Genomic DNA, 15,849 nt, shown 5'->3' with positions numbered 1-15,849 from the left:
ATGAAAATACAGAAAAAATCTTTAAATGAGGTGTGTCCAAACTTTTGGTCTGTACTGTATGTAGCAGAGCTGTGTGTCTATATGTGCATATGTAGCAGAGCTGTGTGCCTAATACACACTAACAATAAATTTATTATCTCCCTATTCTGTCCTAGTACATTAGAATTAGTGATAATGACCCCTAAATTTCACACCACCAGGGAAGTTTTAATTAGTAGGAAAAACATTTTACCTATTTTGTGCTGTGCAAACCTGGGATGTCTTATGGTAAGGTGCGTCTTATAGTCCGAAAAATATAGTAATATGGAAATCCAAAAAATGTGCAATGAGTGATAGAAAGCTGAGAATGACTTCTCGCGGCACGGTGGGAATACCTGCGGTGGCCAGCACGTCTGCACACAGGGCCTGCTGGTTAAGACTGCTGGTTTCGGAGTCGATATGGAGCGTCGTCAGGCTTACAACCTCTGGTTCGTCTGTACTCAGCTGTACAGACACAGCATCTGTCTCTGTGGTGGGAACTGCCGAATCACTGCCAAATGGGAATCCGGCTAAAAGACATGGAAAAGCCATGATCTGGGACTGGTCCTTGTAATCGCCTTTATTACACAGCTTTTCTTTTTGATCTACCTTCTCCTTCAAATTTTCTCCCGTCGTACTGAAAGGCATTGAAAGAGTCGGAGTGGCTGTCTGAGCTCAGGAGATCGCTGCTGGCAGCACTCGCCGGGGAGGTCCACTCGGATGGGACCCCTGGATCGTCGGCCGGACGCATTTGGCTATGTTTATTTAGTGGGTCAGGCAAATCTTTAGGAACCTCGAGGCTGCCGGGACTGCTACCTCTCCTTGTCAAATTCTGGAAAACAATAAAAAGAAAAGAGTAACTAGATAATTGCTGAAATGAGATGCATTATACTGATGAGAAACCGTATTTGACTCTTACTGGAACTGCGCCAGACCTCAGCCTTTCAGCAATGAACTCGTCCATTAGATCTGGGATATTGGAGCTCGAGTTGATCTCACTGCTCAGGGAACTTATCTGCGGAGCTAAGTCTTCTTTGGCGGCTACAAGGTAAACAATAAAAAGAAAGAAATCATGGATTTTGAGCATTACGCTCAGTCCTAGGGCAAAAACAAGCAAGAATGTATAGGGGCAGGAAGGGAAATAGGCTGGTTAGGGGTGCGGCATGCGATTAAGGAGGGGGGTTCGCTACGTGGCAGAGCCGATAGTGTTTTGGGATTAGTCATTTCTGAAATGCTTTGCCGGTTTCAGCAGGAAGCGGTTAGTGGAATCTGGGTGGAATTCTAAAAGCAAGGTCATTCCTAGAAGCAGAGCCGCAGGTTACAGGAGGCGGAAAGGACCACTTCAAATAAAAGAAACGTCGGCCCGGTGGGCTCAGCTTTTCCTGGATGTCCAAGCTGCTTTACAAATGAGAACAACCCAAAATTATATGGTTACACACCAGTTCTAAGAAGAAAACCATATAGCTCGTCAGACATTTCTGGAGGTCATTCTTGTTGGAGCAAGCTACTGCACTGGTTGAATCAACTTCACGAGTCCAGAGGTCAGGAGACAAGTATGGCCAAACCGATAAGAACAGCGGCTGGAGGCTTCACTGATCAAAGAAGGACCTCATCCTCACTCCAACAAGGGTTGTGGGAAAGCAATCACATGGACCATGTCCTCTGTCTGACAGGAAGCTCACCTTGTGTCCATATACATTACAAGACTACTGAAGACACAGAATATCAACAATAATATGGAAAGAGAGACAGAGATAAAGAGATAGCAAAAGAAAAAAATAACAAGAAAAGACCGTGAAGAAAAGAAAAAGGAAAGAAAAAAAAGGAAAGAAAAAAAAGGAAAGAAAAAAAAAGGAAAGAAAAAAAAGGAAAGAAAAAAAAGGAAAGAAAAAAAAGGAAAGAAAAAAAAGGAAAGAAAAAAAAGGAAAGAAAAAAAAGGAAAGGAAAGAAAGAAAAGAAACAAAGGAAAGAAAAAGGAAAGAAAAAGGAAAGAAAGAGAAAGAAAAAGGTTAAGAAACAAAAAAGGAAAGAAAGGAAAGAAAAAGGAAAGAAAGGAACGAAAAAGTAAAGAAAGAAAATAAGAAGAAAGAAAGAAAGAAAGACGCATATAATAGAAAAAAGAAATATAGAGAAAGAGAAGGAATGGAAGAAAATTGAAAAAAAAAAAAAAAGAGAAAGAGGGAGAATGAAAGAGAATAAGAAATAAAGATAGCAATTTAGAGGAAGACCGTGAGAGAAGTGTTCCAGGAAGTAAGGGAGTAAGAAAAAGAAAAGAGTATAAATAAAAAGAGAAAAAAAGTGTGAGAATGAAAGGGCTAGAGAGAAAAAGAGAAATGGAAAGGAAGTGAGAGAGAAAGAGGGCAAAAGAATCATTGTAAAAAAAAAAAGAAAAGAAGAGAATGATAGAAACTGAAAAAGAGAAAAAGGTGAGCGAGAATAAAAAACAAACAAACCCAAGAACCCCACAACTGTGAACCCACATCTTTTCATGTTTTTTTCCAGTTCTCTAAATGCAGCAGCAATGGAAATAAAATGGTTACTCTACTATTCCCATAAAGCCGGCGGAGCCAATTGTAGGTCAGTGCGGCCCACCGGTGCTGGCCGTTGTGTAGCGGACACCAGAGCTTCAGGTGCTATACATTATTAGCTATTAATTGGTTATTATAATGTGGAGGTTTTTTTTGCAGTTTCTAAATAAAATGAAATAAATTGTGGATTTTTCCCACTGATCTGCTATTCTAATTGTGCCATCCGTGATATGTGCAGTCATTGTCATCTCTCTGGCCCTGTGTGCCTCTGCCACCCTTAGGCACAGGATCAGGACCTCCATGCAGGGGGCTGCGATTAGCGCAGTGTTGGAGATGAGAACCTGGTGGAGGGCTCAGGGCGATAGTTCTTCCTGACAATATAAAATATAAAAAACCACCTTCATACTTTTCGGTCACAGATCTTCCTTTGGCTCATACACCGGGCAGACATTCGATCTTTGAGCCTAGTAGAGAGCACACGGGAACATTTTCATAAAAAATGAGCCGGGCTTAGTAAGGCTGTGTGAGGCCGGCCCAAATGATTTCTAGACTGTGATCTATCCACAATAAACCAGACTATTCTTCTCCCAGATACCAGCATTCCCACAGACACACACAAAGCCAATGCTCACAAGACACTGGTGCCAGCCGTGTTACATGGCACGCCGCTGCCATACTTGCAACATGTGGTAGTGACAAGGGTGAGGATGGCAACGTGACATCAGTGAAAAGGTAACGAAGACAGACTACTCATCATACTTAATGCTGCAAAGTCTGCACGCAACCGTTTCAGAAGTTCTGGAAACAGCAAAAGCCGCAGTTAAGCATCATGTGCCTATGGGGCTACTGTGGTCATGTCAGGAGACTCTTGCGCAAACCAAGCTTTGCAGTATGGACTCTTTTTTTGTGGTGGTCCCAGTGGTCTGACTCCCAAGGATTGGATATTTATCACTTGTCCTATGTTTAGGTGATAGGTGACTTGCTCTTTAAAATCACAAGGGGGGGATTTCTAGAGTCAAGTTCGGAAACAAATTGTGGCCATGTCAGATCTGCAGCCGGTCTCCGAATAAAATCATGGAGGTTTCCAATCAAAGCAAGCAGAGAGCATGAATAATATAAATGATTAGGCTGTATTACCAGGAGAGGACAACCCTTAGTATTAGTAACTGGATTAATGGCAGAGTCAAAGCGAATGGCACTGCTGTATGGTAATGTGATTTACAGACACATAATATGGCACGTGTGATGTAGGAGCATGTCCAATTCTGGAGAGGTTATTAAATGACAAGGTCCGGGCACCTTATTTTTAGCCTATATTTAGTACATAATGACCAATTAATCACCCAGTAATATTGGCATAGAGAGGACCGATTTTCTGTCACTTGCCATAGGCTTCGATGCATGTTGCAAACGTCATGTGAGTTGTCACAACTTGGCTGTTTAATCTTACAGCAAAAAAATAGTTGAGCAACAGCAAGGCACACAGATGTTTATGACTTTTCTGAGAATTGCTGTCATGTGACAAATGTTGCTGTGTAGCCCTAGCCTAACTGTGAAGACCCATTTAGATGGGCTGATGTTCGGGGAATGAGCGTTCCTAGGCTTCCAACTACACAAAAATCTTAATCGACGGGTGCGATGATCTTTAAGCTGGTTTAAATATCATTGTACTCGGCAGCACGTCATCCTGTGTAAACAGGTAATGTGCTGCTGATAACATGATATGCTTGGCGCACAGAACCATCATACAGAAGGGTCATTAGTCAGTCTAAATAGGCAATTAAACAACTGACGATCGGCTTGCATGCAGCCAATTGGTAGTCGTTTACCGCCGCAGTTGGGCCCTAACATTCGCTGGCATCATTGATTAATAAACTATATTATTAGCATGACATTGAAAAAATCTTGACATTCACCCTATGTGAAAGCACAAATTACAAACACTACACAAGCACAAACACACTGCAACAAAGTAGTCATTGCCACGGTCACTTTGGAGCCATTTTACAGGTATATGTAGATGTCATCTATATAAAACGTTGTACAAACATTACTTATGATTGTTGCTCCTGAGTATGACCTGTATTACCGCTACCAGCCACATGCCCAATTCTGCTGTTGGCATTGAACCAAGCTCGTTGTCAGACGATGTATCAGACCGTCTGTGGAAGACTGTCAAAAGATTGGGATGTCTACCAAGACGCCAATGACATGGGCAGAGAGTCAACAGGAATGCTAGCTAGATGATTTCAGCTCTGCAGCCTGCAGAATTGTGAATGCAGCTCTAGTCTCTAACACAGGCTATATCCGGAGATCAGTACAAGACAAGTAATGTAATGGATCACAAAGTTCCATGTAAAGTGGCTCTACACACTGTACAAATGTAAAACTGTGTTCAGAGGTCACACTTTAAAGGGATGGTCTCATCTTAGTAAGGGATCACTTAATGAATGACCAAGTAGGGGCCCGACCTGTGGGACCCCCAAATGAGAGAACAGAGGTGATGCTTCAACACAGCGTCTCCAGTTTTTCCTTGTCACAGGGGCATTCCCTCCTGTGTTCAAACAAAGAGGGCCAGATGCAGCTCCCTGCACAGTCAGGAGGCTGGGAACGCGGAAAATAAATGTAAGACCCCTTTGTTCTCAGGAACGGTGGAAATCCCAAAGGTTGGACCCAGCGCAATCACTAAAGGGCTAGTTAGAGTATTACTTACCCTCCCTGGGTCCAGCACAAGCGTTCGGCAGCCGCCTAAGTCTTTGTGGTTTTTCTGCAGCACTGACGTCATGTCGACACCACTGCAGTCAATCAGTAAGCTCAGCTGCTTGTGCTGTCTACATTGGAAGAGCCTCAGATACCTGTGATTAGCTGCAGTGCTGTCTACATGATGTCAGGTATGCAGGCAAACAACAGCGGGCAGCGGTGGATGCTCAGCGCTGGACCCGGGGAGGGTAAGTAATACTAACAAAGCTTATACCCAAAAGCTTTCTGAAATGTGATGACATATCCTGGTATAACACAGTCACCTGAGATGGAACAAGCCTCTTAGTGCAACCTCGATACCTGTTCACGTATCACCATTCAAGTTCAATATTAATTAAGAGAGAATTTTTAAACTTCTCTCAGCCAATGATTACATTGATTGGTGCTAAAAAAAGGAGCTAATTTAGGGGTATAAAGGCTCCAGCAAAAAAAAAATATATATTCTAATATATATAAAAATATATAAAACTTTTACAATAAAATTATATGAAAATTTTTAAATCACTGCGGGAATTGATTCAGTAAGAGAAACCATAGTTTACTTCTAGAGAATGCATCCCGCACACGACTATAAGGAACCCGCACACGGCTACGGGAGAACCCGCACACGGCTACGGGAGAACCCGCACACGGCTACAGGAACCGGAAAAGAACTATGATAACTGCACTGCACCCACATGTTCATCAAATGACCACTAGACTTAAAAAAAAATAAAATAAAATAAAAAAAATGAAGGTATCCATTGAGAGATGGAAAGCAGAGACTTTAGTACTGAATGGGGTTGAAGCCTTGTGATATATTTTGGCAGATTATTTTTGCTTTTTGTCTAAGTAGCAGTATGGGGTTGATTTGTAGGTTATATTGTACTTTTCAATGGCAACATTTTTGAATACAAGTAACTTATTCATATCACTTTTGTTACCCTTTTGGGAAGCTTGGAGAAAAGAAAAAAAGAGCAATTCAGCCAAATCAATTGATTTTTTTGCGTTTTAAATTGACAAGTTTCAGTGTTTGTTCCAAGGGTCGGCACAGTACAATTAGGTCGATAAAAATTATGATTAGTTTTATTATTTTATACTACTACAAGAGACATAGGTTTCTTATTTTTCAGGCTATGTAGTAGCTCATGAGCCTATTTTCATCCAAAATTGTTTTTAATAGAATCGTTAATTATTGATTAACTTTTTTTTTTTATTATTATTTTCTTTGACAGAAAGAGTGGGGTAAAAAAAAAAAGCAATTTAGACAAAGTTTTTTTTTGTCCTTTTTACATAGTTTAAAAAAATATTACCTCTTTTATACGAGTCGCTATGATAGTGGTGATATCATGTACGGCCCCACTATCAGTATATGGTCAGTATTTTTTCCCAGGAGTGGGAACCAAAACCAGAAGAGGAACAATCAGAGAAAAGGTATAATAGAAACAAGTCACCAATTCTGCATTTATCACCCACTCCTGGTTTTGGCTCCCACTCCTGAGAAAAAATACTGACCGAACACTGACCAAATACGGATAGTGGGGCCGTAGCCTTTTAAGAGAATCTGTCAGCACGGTCTACCGTCCCAAACTGTGTATATGGTCATGTTGATCACTAATGGATGTCATGCATCTTTTATTTATGCCCCCTGCACGAAAAAAAAATTGCTGTTTTAATCCATATGCAAATTAAGCCGAAGTGCTCTGGGTGTGATCAGAGCACTTCCAAAGTCGCTGGCTCTATTTCCTGCCTAGCGTCACCTTCTTCTGTTTGATTGACACACCATTGCCTGCATAGTCAAACTTTTGAGCTGTCAGTAAAGCAGAGGGAAGTGTGACTTTAAATAGAGCCAGGAAGGCAGAGTTTTGGGAAGTGCTCTGATCACACCCAGAGCACTCAAGCCTCATTTGCATATGGATTAAAGAAGTTATTTTTCGATCAGAGTGACAGATTGTATAATTAAAAGGTGTGGCATTAACTTTCAGAGAGAGACCTGACCGTATTCACAATATGGGGCAAAGGATCATGCTGATAGATTCCCTTAAAAACCGTTTGCAAAATAAAAATTATAATTTTTTTTAAATGGTTTTAATATTTTCTACTGTGTACAATGCAAAGAGCTAAAAAGTATTGTAAAAAATTGCATAATAAAAAGATAACAAAACCTTTTGCTGAAGCCAGAATACCCCTTTAATGGCCCTGATGTCAGTGGGATGCGGCTGCATCGTACCATTACTGGTGATACCTGGACAGGCTTAGATGGTTAAGTGCCCGAATGAACGGATTCCCGAGTGATCGATTTCTCCGGTGATCGTTACAGGAAACATACGAGACGTCTGCAGGACAAAACACTTATTAGAAGTGATCCCCGACTACAGAGGAGCCAGGAAGTGACAGCACTCCCCGCATCGGGAGTGGGATTAGTACAGAAAGCAGAGATGACGAAAAAGGTAGGGGGGAGTACAACACTCTTAGGAAGGTTATATCAGCCATAGGGGGAGTCACATGCAAAGATCCCAGAGAGGGTGTCAACGAGGAATGGGTGAGGTATAAGCGGCAAGTCATCCCAAAAAGAAGCTCCTGATTGCTGGCAGCTGGGTTTTTCGTCTGCAATACAAAGCCATACGGGTATTGCGTCTTTGCGTGCGCTCTGGGAACGCGTCCCGGGGCCGGAGGATCTCACCTGCTGACTTCCTTCCAAAATAGCCCATTACATGGCCGTACAGGTCCCTCAGCGGAGCCTCGGCTGCCGGCCTTTGCTGCTTCTGCAGGGACACGCCGGCCTTAGGTTTTGAGAGAGCATGAACAACAGATTTATAGACGCCTCCTATAGATGCATGAGAAGAGGCTCTCTCCTGACTGCTAGACCGCAGCCGGGCGCGGCTAGGTTCCTTGTGTGAGGGAGGGTAGGGGAGATCACTTTGGTCCATACCTTGTGGGCTAACTCCTGACGCTACTCTCACCGCACCCATGGCAGCGTATGCCGTAGGCTTCCCGGTGTCTACACAGGGCGAGTTTGGACTCAGACCGCTCAACTTCCTCAGCCTGACTTTCCAATGGGCATCCTTGTTCTCCATAGAATTGTAGAAAAGCACGGCTTCGGTGGAAGGACGGAATGAGACCTGCACGCTGTTCCGCTTCCGGCGAATGGCTTTGGCCTTGTGCGTCACAGACTCACACAAGTTCTTTATGTTGGCCCCATGTTCGCCTCCTGATGACTGAGGAGGCTGAGAATTTTGCAGTTCTGGAACCTCATCGTCCTCCGCTGCGGCTTGCCTAAACAGACCTTTCCTTCGGTCACCTTGATCCAAGATAGTCCTACTTTCATTTACCTCTCCATCGGCTTGGATCCTCACATGAACATCCCTTGATCTACCAGGTACCTTGAGCCCCCCAGATCTCCTGACCACATGGCCTTCTAACCCTGAACTAGTGTCCACCTGGAGCCCCTCGGATAACAAGGTATGACCCTCTCCTTTACTGCATAGCTCGGACTCATCAAGGTGTTCGGTTTTATGATCCACACAAGTAGACCTGACCTTGCTTTTTTCCATCCCATCACCTTGCGTGATTTGCTCTTTTAAAAGACCCCTTAAACAAGGCGAAATGTCTCCTCCCTCTAAGTCCTCATACCAGCCCTGCTCAATTTCTGCATCGGTCAGTTCAGCTGAGTCAGTCAGCTGGCAAAGGTGGTCGTATATACTGCCGTCCGCCTGTGTTAGGGATGCTTCCTGACAGTGTGTGTTAGCACAAGGGGGGTCCAGAGTCGGAGGGGTGGGATGCTCTGCACCTGGCACTGCACCTTTCACTCTCTCGGCTGCAATGGGCCCCAGGATGTCAGACGTGCTGCTGCTACGAGGCAGAGTTGGCGTCTCCTCACGGGCACCTCCAAATGTTTCTGTAGGCGTCTCTTCACTCTGTGAATAATGCCTTACTCGTGGGACACGTGGATGGACGGGTGCATCCTCCATTTCTGCCGGACGAAAGAAAAATTAAACACTGTAAGTTGCTTTTACATGTACAGCCAAGCGTAACTATTTAAAGGGTTTGTTCATCACTGTTCTTTTTTTACTTAAATGCTTGTAATTGGGGCTAAAAATAATTTTTGCAATTGGGCTTCATTAGAAATTTTGCAGCGCTTACCTTTTATAGCCTCAGTATTGCACTGTCTATTGCTGGAGGCAACATGAGTTAACTGAGAATCCATCAGTCAGCCGCTATGACGGACTGTCAGGGAGTTCGTAATTCCTTTATCTATCATTTTTTTCAGCTCCTTTGATTCAATTTATGGCCGTGAATCACATCTATGTTGAATGTGCAAGTAAACAAAGAGCCAATAAAAGCCAAAGGGTGCAAAATTTTTGATGAAACACAATTGCAAAAATGATTTTTAACCCCAAATACATGCATTTAAGTTACAAAACAAACAAAAAAAAGTCACCAAAGCTGGACAACCCCTTTAAGAACCCTTCTGGACAACCCCTTTTCTTGAACCTGTATACAAAGAAGTCAAAGAGTTGTAGCGACAAAAAAAAATAGCTAAAAAAAAAAAATATGGAAAACAAAAACAAACAACTTCAAAAAGTTTGACTTCTTTACACTGTGTTCCAAATTATTATGCAAATAATATTTTCTCAGATTTTCCCAAATTACCTATATGAATTGCAGTCATTTTAATTTTCCAGTCAAATAACTATTAGAGTACAATTGAAAGGTTTTTGTACAAACTGCCTATGATAACAGTATATTTAAAAAATAAACTCAAACTGCACTCAAAATGCATGTTCCAAATTATTATGCACAGCAGAGTTTTCAACCTTTACATTTTAATAAAGAACAAAAAAATGGTCATTTTTGAAATTATAAGCATTAGCAGGTTATTACAAACTGAAATCAAACAGTTTTCAACTCAAAACTTTATTCTAGGTGATGTTACATTTGCACATAGGACCCCTTGTTCGAAAGGAGCTTCTGAACTCTCTCGTCCATTGAATTTGTCAGGTTTTGGATGGTTTCTGCTTCAATTGTTTTGCATGAGGACAGAATACCCTCCCAGAGCTGTTGCTTAGATGTGAACTGCCTCCCGCCATCATAGACACTCCTTTTGATGATGCTCCAGAGGTTCTCAATGGGGTTGAGGTCAGGGGAGCATGGGGGTCACACCATAAGTTTGTCCCCTTTTATGCCCATAGCAGCCAGAGATGCAGATGTGTTATGTGCAGCATGAGACGGGGCATTATCATGCATGAAAATGATCTCGATGGTCCAGATGGATGGAGTGGAGGATGGCTGGTTGATGGACACCCCACGCAAACACGGCTACGGCGCCAACAAGGAGGACGTGGAGTAATGTTTTGGGCTGGAATCATGGGGAGAGAGATTGTCGGCCCTTTTAGGATCCCTGAAGGGGTAAAGATGAACACCATAATGTATGTTGAGTTTCTCAAACAGCACTTCCTTCCATGGTTCAAGAAGAAGAACCGTGCATTCCGCAGCAAGATCATTTTCATGCATGATAATGCCCCGTCTCATGCTGCACATAACACATCTGCATCTCTGGCTGCTATGGGCATAAAAGGGGACAAACTTATGGTGTGCCACCCATGCTCCCCTGACCTCAACCCCATTGAGAACCTCTGGAGCATCATCAAAAGGAGTGTCTATGATGGCGGGAGGCAGTTCACATCTAAGCAACAGCTCTGGGAGGGTATTCTGTCCTCATGCAAAACAATTGAGGCAGAAACCATCCAAAACCTGACAAATTCAATGGACGAGAGAGTTCAGAAGCTCCTTTCGAACAAGCGGTCCTATGTGCAAATGTAACATCACCTAGAATAAAGTTTTGAGTTGAAAACGGTTTGATTTCAGTTTGTAATAACCTGCTAATGCTTAGAATTTCAGAAATGACCATTTTTTTGTTCTTTATTAAAATGAAAAGGTTGAAAACTCTGCTGTGCATAATAATTTGGAACATGCATTTTGAGTGCATTTTGAGTTTTTTATTTTTTTAAACATATACTGTTATCATAGGCAGTTTGTACAAAAACCTTTCAATTGTACTCTAATAGTTATTTGACTGGAAAATTACAATGACTGGAATTCATATAGGTAATTTGGGAAAATCTGAGAAAATATTATTTGCATAATAATTTGGAACACAGTGTATACACAGGCCATCAATACGATACAGGTCCTGCATTAATATGGGGGTCATCTAGAAGATGGGGGTCAATAATAAGGACTGGGGAAGCAGAATGTTAGTATGCAGGACGTTATATGACATGTCAGCATGCAAAGGGAGGGTACTGGGCGAGCGCTCAACACTTTTGGGATTTACATTGGTGTTAATAGTTTTTGGACCCTTTAGGATCAGATACACATGGATCCATAATGGGCTCTATATAGAAATATATCCCCAGCAAAAAAGTCAGTTCAACCCACTCTGCGGGCATCGCATGTAATAAAACATGTAAAACCATATCCTTTTTTATATATTAGCTAATCTTTTTCTATCTTCTCGTTGCATATTTTTAGGTCATTTTCTTTTCACAACTATGGGGGCAGCCACCTTTTTTTGTGCTAGCAACTGCAGTTTTGAGATCAGCTTTCCAGAAGCCTCATAAACAGCAGCCAATTACCTATTGATTTCTATGGGAGAGTGTTGTGGGCATGCTCTGTGTCCTGTGCAGAAGTCACCACACTGAGAGGGGAGGAGGACGGATGTCTCAATCATCTGCTATCAGTGTTGTGATCCTGTGTGTTATCAGCCTACAACCTTTTAACCCTTTCCTTGTAACACTTTAGTAATGCTGTGACTGCTGAGAAGTGATTGGGAAGTGTCAGCTTATTATGAGGCTCAGTGCAAAAATACAAGATTTCAGGATTTACATAGATGTAAAATAAAAATAAAATTAGAAAAAAAAAAAGCTTGATTTGTTTGATGATAACACTGGTCAACAGCATTTTTGGTGCCAAAGATATTTCAACGAATTTAGGGTAACTTTGGGGTGCTGATTCTGAATATGTCATCAGTTTTGCCAGATTGGCTCTAGTTCTTGATATTTTCTGTAAAATGTGTAAAAAAATGACGTAATTTGCTACACGCGCATTAACTTTATTGATATTGTAATGAATACTATAAATTAAACAAAGTAAATGTTGATTATAGTTTATTTTAGATAGTTTTAGAAAGTAATCTTCAAAAATGAACAAGACATGAAAGATAGGAGACATTTAATCTCTGGAAAAGCGCTTTTTATATGATTTTCTTCTATGTGAGCTTTTCGGGCAGTCACGCTGTAGATTCCAGCAGTAATCAGCCATCATATGTCTGTCCCATCTGCCTTGGTACCTTTCCTCCATCACCATAATATCCTGATGAAATCTCTCCCCTTGTTCTTCGCTAAAATCTCCAAGATTTTCTGGAAATCTGTCCAAGTGACTGTGAAGATAATGCAATTTAATGCTCATGTGTACACCCAGATTTCTAAATCTCAATAGCATGTTTTGTACCAGTTCTTCATAATTGTCTGCCTTTTTATTTCCCAAGAAGTTGTTCACTACCAACACAAAACTACACCATGCAGCAGCTTCCATGTCATTCATTTACTTAGGAAAATTTGAATCTTTAATGAGTTTCCGAATTTGAGGACCATCAAAGATTCCTGCCTTCAGTTTTTCGCTACTAAGACCAGGGAAAGATCTGCAGATGTACATGAAGCAATTACCATCTTTGTCTAATGCCTTGACGAACTGCTTCATTAATCCTAACTTTATGTGAAGTGGTGGTAGAATGATTTTTTCCCTGTCCACCAAAGGTTCGTTCACTATGTTTGATGCTCCTACTGTCAAGGTGTCCCTTGGAGGCCAATTCACTTTCTCCCAGTGCTGATGTTTTGCTCTACTATCCCACATGCAGATGAAGCAAGGATACTTTTTGTATCCACTTTGCTGTCCAAGTAAAAAGTTGACCATTTTTAAATCAACACATATCAGCCACGAATGTTCATGGTAGCACAGTTTCTCCAAGACCATTTTGACATTTTTGTATTGTTCTACAAGTTTAGTTGAGTGAGCTACTGGAAGAGATGCACACTGATTGCCATTGTTCAACAAAACACATTTCAAACTCCTTTTAGAACTATCTATGAAAAGCCTCCAGTCTTCAGGACGATATACTTGTAAACCCATTTGCAGCATCAGGCCAGGCATATCCTTACAATATACAAGTAGGTCATCTTCACAGAAAAATTGAAGAAGTGCTTCTTCTCTGATCCTGTAAGATGTAATTTTAGTTCCAGGCGTCAGACAATTTTTATCACTTAGCCTGGAAGCTAAAAGTTCGGATGCACTTTTTGAGAGGTTGAGGTCTCTTATTAGATCGTTGAGCTCTCCTTGGGTAAATTGCGTAGGTGTTCTGAAACTTCCTTCATATTCTGGTTCACTTCCAGAACTAATGCTTAGCTCCATACCCTGCATTTCATCATCATCAGGTGGGGGAAGGTCAGGTAACATGGTAAACACAGGTACAGGCACATCTTCACAATGAGGGACAGGCCTTCTTGCAGATTCCATGTTAGGATACTCCCATTTTCGTTTCTTATGCTTATTGAATCCTTGCACTTGCACTGCACAGAAATAACAGTCATCATGATGATTTTTTTGCTCTCTCCACACCATTGGAACACCAAATTTGAAGCTTTTTCTTTGTCCTTTGCTTCATTTTCGTAATAATTCGATACATGCTTTGCACACTATGTGTGGCGCCCAAAACTTGTCTTGGTCCCCAAGCATAACCCCAAAATAGGCCAAATACACTTTTTTTACGAAGTCTGTTATGTTTCTTCTATGTTTTGGCAGTGTATATTCACCACAAATGTAACAGAATGAGTCTGGATCGTTAAGGCAACTTCTTCTTGATGAGTTCATGCTTTTCATTGGAAAACAGACAACATAAAGTTAGTATAAAATCAAGCTATGAACAAACTTCTAGAACACTAATTAACACAAAATTATATTGAGAACTGCTCAGTTCAAGTACTAATCTAAAGAAATTAATGAGATGACGCGTCGCATTTACCAACACGTGCTATAAATAAGATACCAAAAATCTCAAAAACTAGAGCCAATCTGGCAAAACTGATTGCATATTCAGAATCAGCACCTCAAAAATACCCCAAATTCATTAAAATATCTTTGGCACCAGAAAAAAAATATTTTTTTGTTGACCTGTGTAATACTTTGAATTTAGGAAAAATTATGTTAAATTGAAAGCTAAGAATAATAATAATAATAATAATAATAATAAAATAAGATTGGAGTCCATTAAACAGATAAGTGTAAAATAGAAGTGTCCCGATCAATACTGGTAAAATCGAGCAGAGTTTAGTTTAGTTTCCCAATAGCCAAAGATGTGCCAATGCAAACTTTAAAGGGAATCTGTCAGATGGCTTTTGCTTTGTAATCTGTGAGCAGCATGATGTAGGGGCAGATACCCCGACTCCAGCATTATGCCACTTACTGGGCTGTATGTGGTGGTTTAATCAAAAAAAAAATCAATGTTTTATCAGAAGGAGATGATCACTACAGGAGCAGGAGTCTCATGCCTCCTAGTCCGCTGCTCAGTATGACACCCCCCCCCCCACTGATTAGCAGTGTTCTGTCCATATACAGTGCACACAGAAAGCTGTCAATCAGTGGTGTGGGCGTGGTTATACACAGCTCAGCATCCAGAGCACTGCTAGATCTGCAGCAGAGAAAACAGGGATTTCATCAAAATGACAGTAAGCAGCCCAGTAAGTGACACATCACTGGGATCAGGATCTCATCCCCTATAGCATGATGCTCTTAGATTACATAGCAAATACCTGGTGACAAATTTCCTTTAAATTAAACAATACAAGCAAATTCTCCCTCTTGGCCTTTTATTGGTATCTAATGGGAAATGTTTGGTGACTGCTACTAATGAAGAAAAGCGGTAGATTTGGAGAAAAGTAAACGGTGATTTTTCATCTTCCAATGATTCAAAGGTTGTTCTCTGCTACTATGAAAGTTAATCTTAATGAGCCCAGGGTGGTGCAAAAAAACACCAACACTCCTGGATTGGCGCCGATCCTCCACTGTGCTCTCCCTGCTGGTCGACAGTCATTAACATTCTGTGGGGGTTGTTATATCACTGCTGCAGCCAATCAGCAGCTGCTGATCGACTGCAGCATTCACATTCTGTCCATGCACATAGAAACTGGCTGCAGCGATAACATGATGCCCCACCTCTGGATATTGAAGCCTGTGGACTTGCAAGAGACACAGTAAAAATTGTAGAAGAGCAACAAAAGCAAATCCAAGAGGAGAGTAATTTTTTTTCTTGGGCCCATTAAGTTTAGCCTTTATAGTAGAGGAGTACCCCTTTAAATAACCTGTTTTTGCCCTCGGAATAAGTAGCCAATGGCACAGCAGGTGTAGAGTCTAGTCTGCGAGAAGGACCGCAGTGTCCAGCTTGCCAAATCTGTGTTTTAACAGAAGCATCAAACATCACCCCTGAATTGTGGAATTTAAGAGGGTTAAA

The 15,849-nt window shown here is 41.4% G+C and overlaps 1 protein-coding gene across 5 annotated transcripts in view; it reads right to left on the bottom strand.

Annotated features, from left to right (window-relative positions):
* The window catches only part of RALGAPA1 (Ral GTPase activating protein catalytic subunit alpha 1), a 243,755-nt gene that overhangs the window by 146,271 nt on the left and 81,635 nt on the right, over positions 1 to 15,849 (bottom strand). For 3 of the 5 annotated variants that reach the window (XM_073638956.1, XM_073638952.1, XM_073638953.1), the window contains 4 exons: positions 7,969 to 9,258; positions 938 to 1,059; positions 628 to 850; positions 375 to 548 (listed from right to left, as the gene is read on the bottom strand). In XM_073638956.1, coding sequence (XP_073495057.1) covers positions 375 to 548; positions 628 to 850; positions 938 to 1,059; positions 7,969 to 9,258 — 1,809 coding nt within the window. The remainder of the gene's footprint in view (positions 1 to 374; positions 549 to 627; positions 851 to 937; positions 1,060 to 7,968; positions 9,259 to 15,849) is intronic. The other 2 variants (XM_073638954.1, XM_073638955.1) reach the window with 2 other exon arrangements.

The sequence above is a fragment of the Phyllobates terribilis genome, unplaced genomic scaffold, assembly GCF_046119375.1.
Source record: "Phyllobates terribilis strain yellow unplaced genomic scaffold, ASM4611937v1 Scaffold_7__3_contigs__length_470593459, whole genome shotgun sequence".
Taxonomy (NCBI): Eukaryota; Metazoa; Chordata; class Amphibia; order Anura; family Dendrobatidae; genus Phyllobates; species Phyllobates terribilis.
The sequence above is the reverse complement of the archived record's forward strand: the minus strand, read 5'-3'. Positions and strand labels throughout refer to the sequence as shown.